This window comes from Gavia stellata, chromosome 12 (genome assembly GCF_030936135.1).
Source record: "Gavia stellata isolate bGavSte3 chromosome 12, bGavSte3.hap2, whole genome shotgun sequence".
In the NCBI taxonomy this organism is placed as follows: Eukaryota; Metazoa; Chordata; class Aves; order Gaviiformes; family Gaviidae; genus Gavia; species Gavia stellata.
In genome coordinates, this window is record NC_082605.1 from 6,947,977 (window position 1) to 6,960,666 (window position 12,690).

Sequence of the window (12,690 nt, forward strand, 5' to 3'; positions counted from 1 at the left end):
CCAACTGAGCGCTCAGTGTCTCTTTTGCATGTACCAACAGAGTAATACTGATGCCTCTGTCTTCCTGTATAACTAATCCTTTCTGAAGGCTTGGCCATACGTGACATTTATGTGGATACGAGCAGCTGTTAATGTTGATGGATACCGCTCAAGATGGATGGTAATTTTCCCTTTCAGTGGTGGTGTAGGTGTTCCTGGAAGGAGCTGACACAGGCAGGTGTCACTGAAATTGAGGATCTTACACAGAGCTGGAAGTTAAGGAAAGGTGTCACCTCCGTAAGTCCTCAGCAGGGTTTCTCGGACCTGTGGCTGAGTATGAGCATAGAATGGATTTAATTTTTTTTTTTCAGTTCACGGGACAAACTGGAGGCAGGGAAAAAAATAATTAAAAAAAAAATCAGTTTTGGTGTTTCAAGGCATTTTTTTAAATGAATGACTTATGTAAAAATAAAAACTTTTTGGTGAAAATACTTCAGAAGATTTATGGGTAACTTTGGACAACCTGAATAAATCTTTGATGGCAAATAAAATGTTTGACTGGAAAAGGAAAAAAACCAAACCACCACCCCAAAACCCCACTCAGCTCTGTTTGTGACCCATTATCTTTACAGCGGCAGTCCCACTGAAGGCTTTGCTTTCCCTCTCAGAGGTGGCTTTGCAGATTTCTTCACCTGTCTCCTTCCCTGGATGTCCCCTCCTCCCCAGCCAGGCTCCCAGGGTAGAAAAGACAGTGTTACCTCTGCAGGAATGTGGGAAATAGCATAAATAACGCTGGAAAAGATTTGGTGTGCACAATTAAATCTTGTTTTCATCCACAGCCTTGTATGTTATTAACTGGCACGATTTTTGCCTGTGTGAGTAACAGGCATATCTGCCACTCCCTCCCTCTCTCTCCTTTCGTCCCCCCACCCCTCGAAAGCGATGTTTCAGCTCTGTTCTGCCACTCGTCTCAGTCATCTTTCTGCTGTGATATTTCTGCCCAGCTTTTGGGCTGTGCTGTGTAGTTCAGAGTTCTCCATGGCCTTGCTTCTTAGCTGGTTTCTTTGCTCCTTGATCTCCAGGAGAGCCTCTTCCATGGTTTTGCGGGTGGTAGGGGAGTGTGCTTGGGCTGTCTGGGGAACATCTCTTTGCGTGAGGAATGAAATCACTCCGTGAACCTAAGCCAAGCGCAAAACCCCGGAGCTGGTCTGCTCCCTCCCACCATCGCATTGCCATGATGCTGGCCTTACTTTCTACTCCTTCTGCTCCATCCCTCTCTCCGCTGTAGTGTTGAGGGGTGAATGTTGCTGTGGAAAAAGCACCAACGGCAATGCCAAGTGGTGCAGAGGCAATCGAGCATTGCTTTTCCAGGTCAGATGGGAGATTTGACATTTGCGTGGCCAGCGGCTGTGCTCAGGAAATCTCATTAAAAGAAGGAGAGTTATCAAGTTCTGTGGATTTAGAAGAGGTTTTTTTGTTGTTATTGCTCTAAGCGGAAATCTGTGTGGTTAAATATATAGGAGGGTGCTGGAAGGACTGGCAGCCGGCTCCTTTGCTTTACAGGGGTCAGGGTGAAGGAGATGCCATGTGGCCACTCCTGGCGCTTTCCACTGCCCCGGGAGGCAGCTCTGCCCATGGTGGAAGAGCAGAATCAGCGCCTGGCTCAGGTTGGGCTTAGCTGAAGGCCCAAAGCAGCTGAGCCCTTGGGCACTCGATGCCCTGTGCTTGGCTCCTGGCTCTGCCCAGGTCCCTTCTGTTGTGCCACAGCGATAATTCATCGCCACAGTGGGACAGACACCTCTGGTCTTGCTGTGGCTCTGTGTTTGCTCTCTGCCACAGAGCCCTGCTGAAGCAGTAAGCTGTTTTCTGTACTCCACAGCACTTTGACCTTGTTAATCACTCTGGGCTTAAATAATCTACTGCAACTGTTCATATAATAAGAAATAAAAAACCCCCACACCTTGCAATTTTTGTTGTACTTTTTCCTCCCTCTTCTTTCTGTGGCACCTTGTGCATAAATTTGGAAGTCTTGAAGTTTATAACCTGCCCCACCTGTAATTCTCAAAGCTGCATGTTCTTGGTATTCTGCCTGCCCCCGGTGCTGCAGAAAGTGAGCAGTGAACTTAGCTGAGGGCACTGTTTTCCTCCCTCTCCCTTCAATAGCTTTGCTTATCTGCGAAGTGCCAGGGCTCTGACTCTTTCTCTCTTTCTTTCTCTCCCTTTCTCTTTCTCTCTTTCTCTCCATCTCTTGCAGTATGCAGTACTGGGCCAGGAGGCTGGAGCAGGAGATTGATGGAGTGATGAGGATATTTGGTGGAGTCCAGCAGCTCAGAGGGGTAAGCTGTCGTCTTTTACCTGTGGCAATGAATGTTCTCATCTGCAGAAATCACCTGTGTGAACACTTGCAATAAGTCACCCCCTCGGCTCACTCCATGTGCAGGGTCATGGCTGACTGTGCTTCTGGTTGCTGGTCAATTTGATGCATTTATCAAGTGTGTGGGAGTGAGCGTGTTTTGTATCTGTCTGTCTCTCGGGCTGCATGTGACTGCTATCTGAGCATGTACCTGTGGGTTTTTTTCCGATATGACACACTAAATGCATCTAAAATCCAACTAACCTTTCCTCTAGGGACTGATGATACTTTAATTTGTGTTTTAATTTTAAACTTCTGTTGATAAAGCAGGAAATGTGCAAAGGATAATTTGACTAGCCATTAGAAGCTCTGTGTTTTTAAATATACATTGCAGGTAAAACTGTAATTCTTGTTTGGCTTCTGTTTCCAAATATCACAAACCAAAACCCTGTTACTGATGCTGGCATCTGCTTCCTGCTCCCTGACTTAGCACCAGGGCCTGGGTATGGCAGAAGCCAGATCTCCTTTCTTCCTGGCAGCAAGGCTCTGGGTTGGATTAGGGCAGTTACAGAACGGCTTCATCGTGTTTTACTAGGTTTGTGGATCAAAGGGTCTTTAAGACACTCCCTGTTCCCTCTTCTCAGTAAGACCCTGTTTCCCCTTCCCAACGCTGTTGTGCTGACTAGCTGCTTTGAAATGGAATAATTTGAGATTAGGGTTATGGTGTTTATCTAAAGAAAATGGGCTTCTCTAGCATGATAAATTTGTTGCCCCACAAAAAAACATGGGGTGTATCTGTGCTTTCTCATGGCAATGGCATGCTCTTCTCAGATGCCAATGATTTATGGGCCTTTTACTGTCTTTCTTACACTAGTAGCTATACTGGCTTCAACAGATCTGTTCATATTTTATACTGTTGGTTGTAATCCATTGTCTAAACACAGAAGTTGCGCTATTTGTTTTAAATGCATTTTAAAATGAGTTGAACTGAAGGTTTGCAGAACTCTTCATAGCTTCATCCATTCATTCGCGTTCATATTTGAGCTCTAGAATGGTGTATCTGGGCTTTGCTTGCATTCATTTCAACTGAACTTCAGCTGGATTGATATAAACTTCATGCGCAGCATGAAAAACATACACACCACTTTGGTTTTAACAGATATTTTTGATTGTATCCATGCATTTGTGCAATGCACTTTTGCATGTTGGCAGGACCTTAGAATCAGAGCTGGGGATGCAAGTTCTCCAGGCAGTACATAGGCACAACAGCCAGCATACTCTCTAGCAGAGCACATTAAAAAAAAAAAAAAAAAAGACTGCTACTACATTTCGTACATGTCCTCTCTTACAATTTATTCCTATTAGCTTTGATTTTGCTCCTTTGCATGTTAAATAGGTATATCATGTAATTTTTTTAATGCCATAATTAAATAGAAATTACACCTCCAATTTGCCAGCACTTGACTCCTATTGGCCAGTCAGTCAATTACAGGTAAGAGATCTTCCCACTTTTTCTGTTTAATTCTTCTGATAGAACATAGTGCATTACTTTAATGGATTAATACCAGATAAACTGACTGTAGAGGGGCTGAAGGGTTTTTTTGAAATCTGTTTTGGAACCTTCTTATGAAGGGAGGGAGCTGTGCACGATTATTGTATCTGGTGAATGCATAACCCACCTGAAGTTAAGAAAGGAGCTACTGAAAAATCTAACATGCGACCATTAAAACAGCAGAAAGGACTAGCAGAGGCTGTCTGTGGATCTCCAGGGGGGAACCTGGGACGTGGAGTTCAGGTTTGATTCATAAATGCGATATCAAGTGAATGACACTTAAAGACCATATCACTTGCTAGTGCAAACTAGCATAGCTTCACTGATGTGAAATAGCACAGGGTGCTTCATCCTGAAGAACTCAGAGCTGTAGTCACAGGGAGTCCTCTCACCCACCAGCTGCACACAGGTTCATCTGGGTTGCAGTATGGGACCTGTTTAATGTCATAAAGTGGTACTGTAACCCACTCTGAGACATGGATTAAAAAAAAATAATAAAAAAATCCAGATTCTGCTGCAACCACACTTGAAATTTAGAGGCTGGCAACTAATTCTTAAGGTTGGGACTCACTCCGTGCTTCTCTTCTTGTAAAGGGCACTACCTGGGCACGACTTGGACTTTGTAGCTCACCTTGCTCCATCGTCGTGCTGGCTTGCAACCAGGATGCAGGTGTTGGAGCCCAGTACCGACCCTCAGAGCTGCGGTGCGCCCTGACGCAGAGCAAGCAGGCGCAGGGGAGGAGGGAAAGCCACTGCCTGAGGAGCAGTGGGAGGTGAAACATCCGTCTAGCTGGCAGCGAATCCCACCCACTGGGATTTCTCAGGAAGGTTTATTATTAAGCAAGAATAGGTCCGTATCGGGCAGGAAAGTTAAAGAAAAATGGGGCAAGTATAACCTGTTTTTTATCAAAACTTGCTGATGTTCTTTGGGGTTGCCATGTTAGCCTGGAACATTCAAAGTGTCTGCAGAGGGGGGCTTCTGGTATGTAGTGCATAGGGACTGATATTAGAAGTAGGGGAAAAAGTGCTCCAGTGTCATCGAAGACAAAACTGCTCCTTCTGAACTCAGTGGGGTCTGCTGTGCAGGTGGTGGGTCCCACTGCCCACTCTCATGGGTCTGTGAAGCCTGTAAGCACGGGGGGTGGTGCCATGCCAGAAATGGATCTTCCCTTTCCAGTTCAGGCCTGACTATCAAAGTGACAGACCAGTAAATAATAATAAAAATACCCTCCTCCGAGGTTTGTCAGGTTTACTTATGAATATTTTTTTTCTGGGTTGCTGTGAAAGGATGTGGACCTGTTCTTTGGTTATTGACTGAAATCTTTTAACTGTTGTGGCATATGAGGCATGAAATTTATTGTCAGAAATATGGTGTCCAGGAACATAACAGTGCTGAATGTTTTATCTTGCTGGAGTGCTGCCCACCCAAGAACGATTTTTATTTTAACTCTTCAGTCATTCCCTAGAGTTGGGGTACTAAATGTCAAATGCTCCTGCTTCCCTCCTCTCCTGCAGGGTGGACAGGCAGTCACCTCATATCCTTCCCCTGGGGAGATCATCCAAGCTTACACCATTCAGGCGCTGCTTTGCTCAAGTGGAGTGTTTTTCTATAGCAGTTACAAAGGAGGGTGAGAAGTTCTGAGATGCAAAGGGGTGTCACGCCAGGGGCTCACCTTTCAGCTGTGAGACACCACCTTGTTTCTCTCCTGAAGTCCAGACCTTGAAAACACTGAAGTGCAAATGTCCCTGTCGGTTAGACTGGCTGTGGTGGGGCTACCCATATATCGGAATGCTGTGGGCTTGGGGGTGCAGGGAGGGCCATGGCCTTGCTGAGTTGATTTTCTGCCCAGTGAAGTCGGTGTTCAGCCTTCTGGGTGCTTGTGGTGCAGCATTGTGCTGGCTGGACGGTTGCTCCAGGCATGCCTCAAAACAAATCCCAACACTCAGAGATTAGGGATGTTGCTTTGCTGCTCTGTCCTCGCTTCCCTCGTGGCTCATCAGAGAGAAATGAGAGCACAAATCATTGCTTATTTAACTGACTGGCACAAGATATGTGGAACCCTAAAATGCTCGCTGAATAGGTTGACTTTAAATAATTATTTCTAGAATAAGGAATATTACATTAAAAATCCAACTCCCTGACTTCTATTCTTTTTCTGTTAGTGACTTTCTTCATGGCTACAGTGGACTCTTCATTACTTTGCAGGACAAGAAAGTGTTTGTTTTGACATTTCCTGCTACGTTGCACTAAATTTCTGTTTCTTCCAATGTTTTGGCACAAGTATAAGTTGTTGACTTTAGTCAAAAGTGGACGCGTTTGTTGTGTTTCCAGCCTTCATGTTGCAAAACCTGCTCCAGGGGAGACTCTGTGGTTGAGAGAGATTTCCCATGCTGGTTTCAGCCCTGTCCTGACCTACCAGTGTCTTGCTGTGCCGGCACTCACGGCGGGACCAACAGCAGCAGAGCCGCCTGTGCCGCTGGGTTTTGTGCCTCACTGAGCAGCTCCCCTGGATGTTGTGTTAAACCTCCTTTGCTGGATAGCCAGGCTGAGGTTGCAAGTCTCCTCTGGCTTGTTACCTAAATTGTGTTTGATCCTGTGTCTCCTGAGGCGAGCAGCTAGCTGGTCAGACCATCTCCTCCTCCTCCTCTGGTACCTTTTATCTGTGGCTGCCTGTTAATGGGCGTACTTCTTTGCTAACAATTACTAAGGAAGCCAAAGCCTTTAGAATGAGATGGTGAAAAACTAAGCAGTGTAAGTGCTGAGCCCCCTTTTCTGCGCTGTCTCCCTTCCTGCTCTTCTCTCTGCCTGTCTTTCCTGAGGACTGCTTCAGTAGCAGGGATGAGCACTCACCCAGACGCATTCCACAGCAGCCGTGCAGCCTTCCCCTGCTCGGCAGACAGGCGTCAGCAGGGGCAGGGTGAGTGGCAGAGCTGGACCCGTGCTGCGCCTGCTCTCCTCTCGGTGGTTTGGACAAACAGAGCTTCAAGTCTGGCAAGCTGTTTTTGCACCCTCCTGCCCTTTCCTCTGGGCTATTGAGGGAAGTCAAGAGATAATGTCTGGATCCACCTCACTGGTGTATGACTGGAAGATATGGATACTGCTGGCCTTGGTGGTGAGGAAACACCCAGTCCATAAAGGTCCAGATGGCCCCAAACCTGAGCCCAGTGTGGGGCGTGGTGAGCCGCTTGCTGGCAGAGCTGGGCAGGCAGCGAGCTGCTGCATGAGCTGTGCTTGGTCCTTGGCATGTGTGACTGCACGGAAAGGAGGATGAGCCCAGGGAGAGGGGAGACTCGCACTGTGCTCTTCGGGGTGCAGCCTGCCACCCCCAAGGGCTTTGCTGAACGTGGCACAGCAGAAGTGGCTGGGCTTGGTCCTTGTAATCAACATCTTATTTTACTTCAGTGGCTTTTCATGTCTGTCTTTTATTCTTGCTTGTTATCTTGTGCTGTTTTCTCAGCTTTGTTTTGCCAGTTTGGCATCTCTGCCTGGCAGAAGTGCTGCTGTTCATTCATCCGGTCTTCTGTGAAAGGGAAGGACAAATCCTGCTGGCCGGGTCTTGGGGCGGAGTGACCAGGGTCTGTGCGGGTGTCCCCACCTTTGTCTGCCTTGCAGCATCATCTGCAGCCTGCCTGTCCCTTCTGCTCGGCACTGCTTCTCTGATACATCAATTCTTGTTTTCAAAGCATGGCCATCCTTGAGTTGAAGCAGCCACAGGTGAGGAACTGTGGTTGAGCCATGTGCAAACAAGAACTTGGATTAAAAAGATAATATACTAGCAGACTTTTGGCTTGGATCTGAAGAGCTGAGGTGGTATCCACCTCGTATATTACTGCAGTCACTAGCACCCCTCCTGTGATGGGGTCTCTGCAGTACCGAGTGTTTCACGTGGCTGTGTGACTGTATCCCTTATGAGACTACTGGTACAGAGCTAGAGAGTCTCTTCAATGCCAGCACAAGGAGGTAAGGCACGCTCTTATCAAAGGAGCTGCCAAGGTTCTCTGTTCAACTTTTTTTGGTCTTGGGTAACTACTCCATAATAGTAACATAGCTTAGATCTTCCAAGTAGCTGTGGTATTACATGATGTTTAATTTGCTCTTTTGATTTCTCTGAGGATAGAAACACTCACCTGGTCATCCTGTAGGGCTAGAGAATTTGGGAAGTGTTTATAGGATTTTAAATGAATGATACGAGATAATCGGAGTTCTTCTGCACAGTGCTCTGCATGCGGTGTCTGAGGAGCATCTGAGCACGTCTGCTTCCAACGGGCTCTTTCAGATGGACTGGGCATTTACAGGACAGTGATGTGGTCCTTAGACATGGCAGAGCTGGGATTAAGATGCTAATCTTCTGATATTCAATCCAGTACCATAATCCACAGTTTGGACTTCAAAACACCGTAGCAGAGTGCATCTGGCCTTTTCCTTCTGAGGAGTCAGCCCCAGCCTCTGGAGTGGGAGATGAGTGGTGCCCAGTGACTACAATGCACTCGCCAGAGTTGAGAGAAGGAGTTTGAGCCCAAAGCTTGGGCAACGCACACAGCCAGCTGCTTATACTACAGCAGCACTGAATGCCTGCCTTCTTCCAAATGCTGCAAGGAGAAAGGACCTAACTGAGTTTTCCAACAGCTAGTGCTCGTCTGGGGACTGACCAAGAGTATGGACTCTATGCCAGTGATGTGATGGTTCCATGCTCTTGGTTCCAAGAGCTCCATGCTCTGGGTTCCCAAGCTTATGCATTATCTGTCTGATCCTTGCTGTTCCTCTCCCCCTTTTCCCTCCCCCTCTCCTACCAGTGTGCACACAGCCTGCTTCCGCACACCATCGCTGTGCCCTCCCCTGCTCCTCATGTTTGATAAGAGGAAGTGTGCGATGCCAGATAAACACATTCCCGTTCCAAACTGCTTGGGTTTATTTTAATCTGCCTGGGCCGTTCAGCAGCCTCAGCACTCTCTTCAGCACTGAGTGCAAATCCAACAATATATTATCAAGGACGAGCATTTAAATGTCCTTAGCCTTGCAGCAGCTTGGTTGGGAGATCCTCTGTCACCCTTTGCATGGCCCAGTGTCTGCCATCGTTTTAGCCCCCTTACACCCATCGTCTTACTTCTCACTCTTTCTTTCTACTAGAACCATATTGTATCCGTACTGGGAGATGTCAGGGAAACATATGCTCCAGCTTTTAGTACATTTGCATAATTAGAGTAATGTGTATGAATAATTTATAGCTGTATGTGGCTGCTCAGTGTATGACGTTAGCACCCCTTGCTAAATCCTTTCCAGTGGGTGGTGCAGATCCTGCACCAGAGCCATAGTGCCTATGCAGCGTACAGCCTCTTGGCAGATGCAGGAGCCCTGCTTTGAGAGATCGGGGTGCGCATATGCGTGTGTATATATATTTAGTGGAGAAAGATGGGCTCTTACAATTGTAGGGGAAAAGCAGGCTAGAAGTCTCAGAGGCTAAAATGCCTTAGACTCTTAGACTCAAAACTTGCTCCATTTATGCAGAAGCTGTGAATGAAAATGTTCTGCAACATTTGAAAGCTGAGGCAGGGATTTTTCCAGCAGGACTCAGGTGTGACTAGTTTGTTAGTTTGTGTGCCAGGCTTATGGTTTTTTTTTTTTTTAAATGACTTTTTCAGATCATAAAACTTAGCAGCTTGCAAGGGAGGAGGCATAAACTTGCCTGCACTGTGTCACAGAGCCTGATCTCAATCAGTCGGTCAATAAAGTAGTAGCAAAGCTTTGCCTCGGCACTGTCTCACTATTTACCAGCTCTTTAGTGTGCGAGCTCTCATGCTGGAAAGCCCAGAGTCCCAGGCAGGTTTTCTAAAGGAGTGATCAGAGTGGTTGAATTCTGGTATTTACGTTCCAGTTAATTTTAGCTTAAACTGTATTTTGTCCTTTCCACATGTTTGAGAGCCTTGGCTGGAAGGTGCTGTGTAAACTGGAATGGAGTGCAGGCATGCACACTTACTAGCTCGTTAGTATTATCCACTGGGAAACTGAGGCAGGTGGTTAAGCTGAGCAGGTCTGCATAACGAATGTGTGGTGCAGCCTGGACTGTTCTCCGTGACGTGTACAGCCAGCGGGTCCTTAGAGGGGCACATGTTTAGAAGGGTAACAGGCGTAGTAATAGTACTTATAGCCCTTGCTTTGAACCTTTTCGCTTTACAGAATGACTTTGTAAAGATAATAACACCTGCAGCTAGTTGGTGAGTTAGCAAAATCAGAGGGGATTTCCATTGAGTTTTATGGAGTCATTTCTGATTTATATTGCCATCAGTGACAAGTTAAATGAGCCCAGCATTCAACAGACTGTTGTTCAGGTGCATGCATCTCTTGAGTGCGCTGCTCCGCACTTCGTGTCCAAAAACGTAGCTGATGTACCAAGCCCGTCAACAACCATGTTTGTAAGATCCTCATGAATATTCAGTGAAACTCTTACAATTGACGGTGTTGCCATTATACAGCCGTATGAACCCATGGGAACGATGACACCTCGGTCAATGTTTCTGGAAACCTCCCTCAGCCAGGTTGTCCTGCCCCTGGCTGAAGGAGCCTGTGTGGTCCCCACGTCCGTTCCAGGTTAGCTCATTACCTTCAGACCACATTTAAAAACAAAGACAGAAAAAATCCAAACCAACCCTGCCAGAATGCTGGGTGAATAATTAGGTGGAGATCATTAAAGTTTGCCTCCTTAAAAACATACATAGATAATTCTTTAATGGAAAGTTAATTGTTTTATTATTCTCTCCAGATGGTTCTTTTCCTTTACATTCACAAGGGAATTGATATAGCCTGGGATTCAGTCTCCTGTGAGCAGAGCTGATAACCAAAAATGCAACTCTATCACTGATCAAGATACAAAACAGTAGAAAATATGTATATGTATTCCATCTTAGTTTCAGATTTGAAATATTATTTATAGGCTGTAAGTGCCCCCTCAGCTTGAAATGCTGTAGGCTGTGGAGTTTGCATTTCTCTTCCTGGTAGGTTTGTCAAGCAAATGCTTGGTATCGGACACGACTGAATCCTGGTTTTCTTGCAACTGATCAGTCACTTCCAAATACTGGACTGTGGAGGAGCCTGCAACTGCCAGTGCTGAAATACACAGTTGTATTAAAAGGTTTAAAGAAGGAAACTGTCATTAGATACTCGGAGTTATTGTATGAAGGAAGCAATGAAATGTGTCCCATCTCCCTTTGTTCTGTATGTAGAAATGCAGGAGGACTTGGGAAGGTGGGGAGAACATGGTGGAGGTGACTTCTCAAGGGCACAGTTGTGGTTTTTATGTTCTAGTGTGGCTTCAACCCGGTAAATGGCAGCTGTGAGCTTGCATGTTAAGTGAGCATATTTATTGTTTCTCATTACAACAGATCAACTTTGACATCTGATGTGAATAACTTGAATGGGCCCCTGGTTTCAAACACCCAGCTATGCTGACCTATTGGCCTGCAATGATTCTGCTGGTTTTATAGGTACTTATTTCCTTTTAATTATTTAGAGTTAAAATATTATTGTAAGGGAGGGAGAGAGAGTGGAGTCTGATACTAGATCAGCCTTGCCTTCCTCACTGAAGTCCAGGTGACCTGCTTATATTGGAGAGCTTTGCTCGAAGACTGAGGACCTGTGCTATGGTTAAAGCTGTAGTTTGCTGTTGCTTTATTGGAAGAGGTGGCACTGCTTTTGGGAGGAACTGCCTCTGGGGAGACCAGATCTTAGTAACCTTCAGGAATCTGTAGCTTTCCAACACTTGTATCCTTTGCAGCTTAGTTTGACGATGCTGCATACAATGAGCTTGAAAAACTCCACACTCTTTTGTGGCTTAGGGATAAGCCAGGCTTTCTTGCAGTTTGAGAGGTTGTATCCAGAGCAGAGGGAATGAAAGGAGAAAGCAAGATGAACAGGCTAAGGAGGAAATGTAGCAGTAAGGTGATCCTAATGGTTACGGATTCTCTTCTCCCTTCTGCTGCTCTCGGGCTGATCAACGCCAGTTGACATATGTGGAGCATCTCCTCTTTGTTTTGATATATTTTGGAGGATTTCTGTGTTTCATTTTTTGGGATTTATATTTGTGTCTGGTCCCTGTGATACAGTTATTCACTGGGCTTCAGATTTTATTGACTTTTTTCCCTTCTCTAACTGACCTTTCACACCTGTAAGCGTCCAAGACAGATCTAATATGTGTGTGTTCAGCACCTTACCATAACCAATAGTGTCATGCTTTTTGGACACTGACTATATTATAAATATTAAATAGTCAGTAAGAGCATTGAGGAAAAATCCTGTCTGAATGAAACATGAGATTTGCCTGTGCGAAGAGATGCTGTGAATGAGAGGCATGGCTATTTCTGTCAGGGCAGTTCACTAAATGCCTGGGTGATATGTCTCGGACTGGTGGCAGGATCTAGATGTTTGTATGTGTCAGAGGAGCCACTCTAGGGATTGTTTAAGCAGTAGCATTAGTTGTCGTCTGTTGGATGCCCAAGCGAAGCCTTTGCTTGTAGCTAGGAGGCAGGGAGCAGATTTTCAGTTCCCTGCTGTGACTGTAAGGCCAGGTAAATAGAGAAGGAGGAGACAGCAGGGGGTTTATGTGACTTGAGGAGCAAAGAAGATTGTAATGGTAAATGTTGGATTACTTTTAAAAACAAGTAGGTCATTGAAGATACCATGGTTGGTGAACAGAAAAAGAAAGAAAGGCGGATTTATTCCTTGTTCTTCTAAAGATTTGTTACACTGTAAAGCTTACTTCACTGCTCAGCATGCTGTCATTTTAATTTCGGAAGTTCTTTGTTTCTGTTTTTT

General features: G+C 45.7%; 1 protein-coding gene across 2 annotated transcripts in view; it reads left to right on the forward strand.

Moving 5' to 3' along the window:
- The first annotated feature begins 2,233 nt into the window (after window positions 1-2,233).
- Window positions 2,234-12,690, forward strand: part of CACNA2D2 (calcium voltage-gated channel auxiliary subunit alpha2delta 2) — a 201,057-nt gene continuing 190,600 nt past the window's right edge. The window contains exon 1 of one of the 2 annotated variants that reach the window (XM_059823569.1): window positions 2,234-2,315. In XM_059823569.1, the coding sequence (XP_059679552.1) occupies window positions 2,235-2,315 (81 nt within the window). In that variant the 5' untranslated portion in view covers window position 2,234. The remainder of the gene's footprint in view (window positions 2,316-12,690) is intronic. The other variant, XM_059823570.1, reaches the window with a different exon arrangement.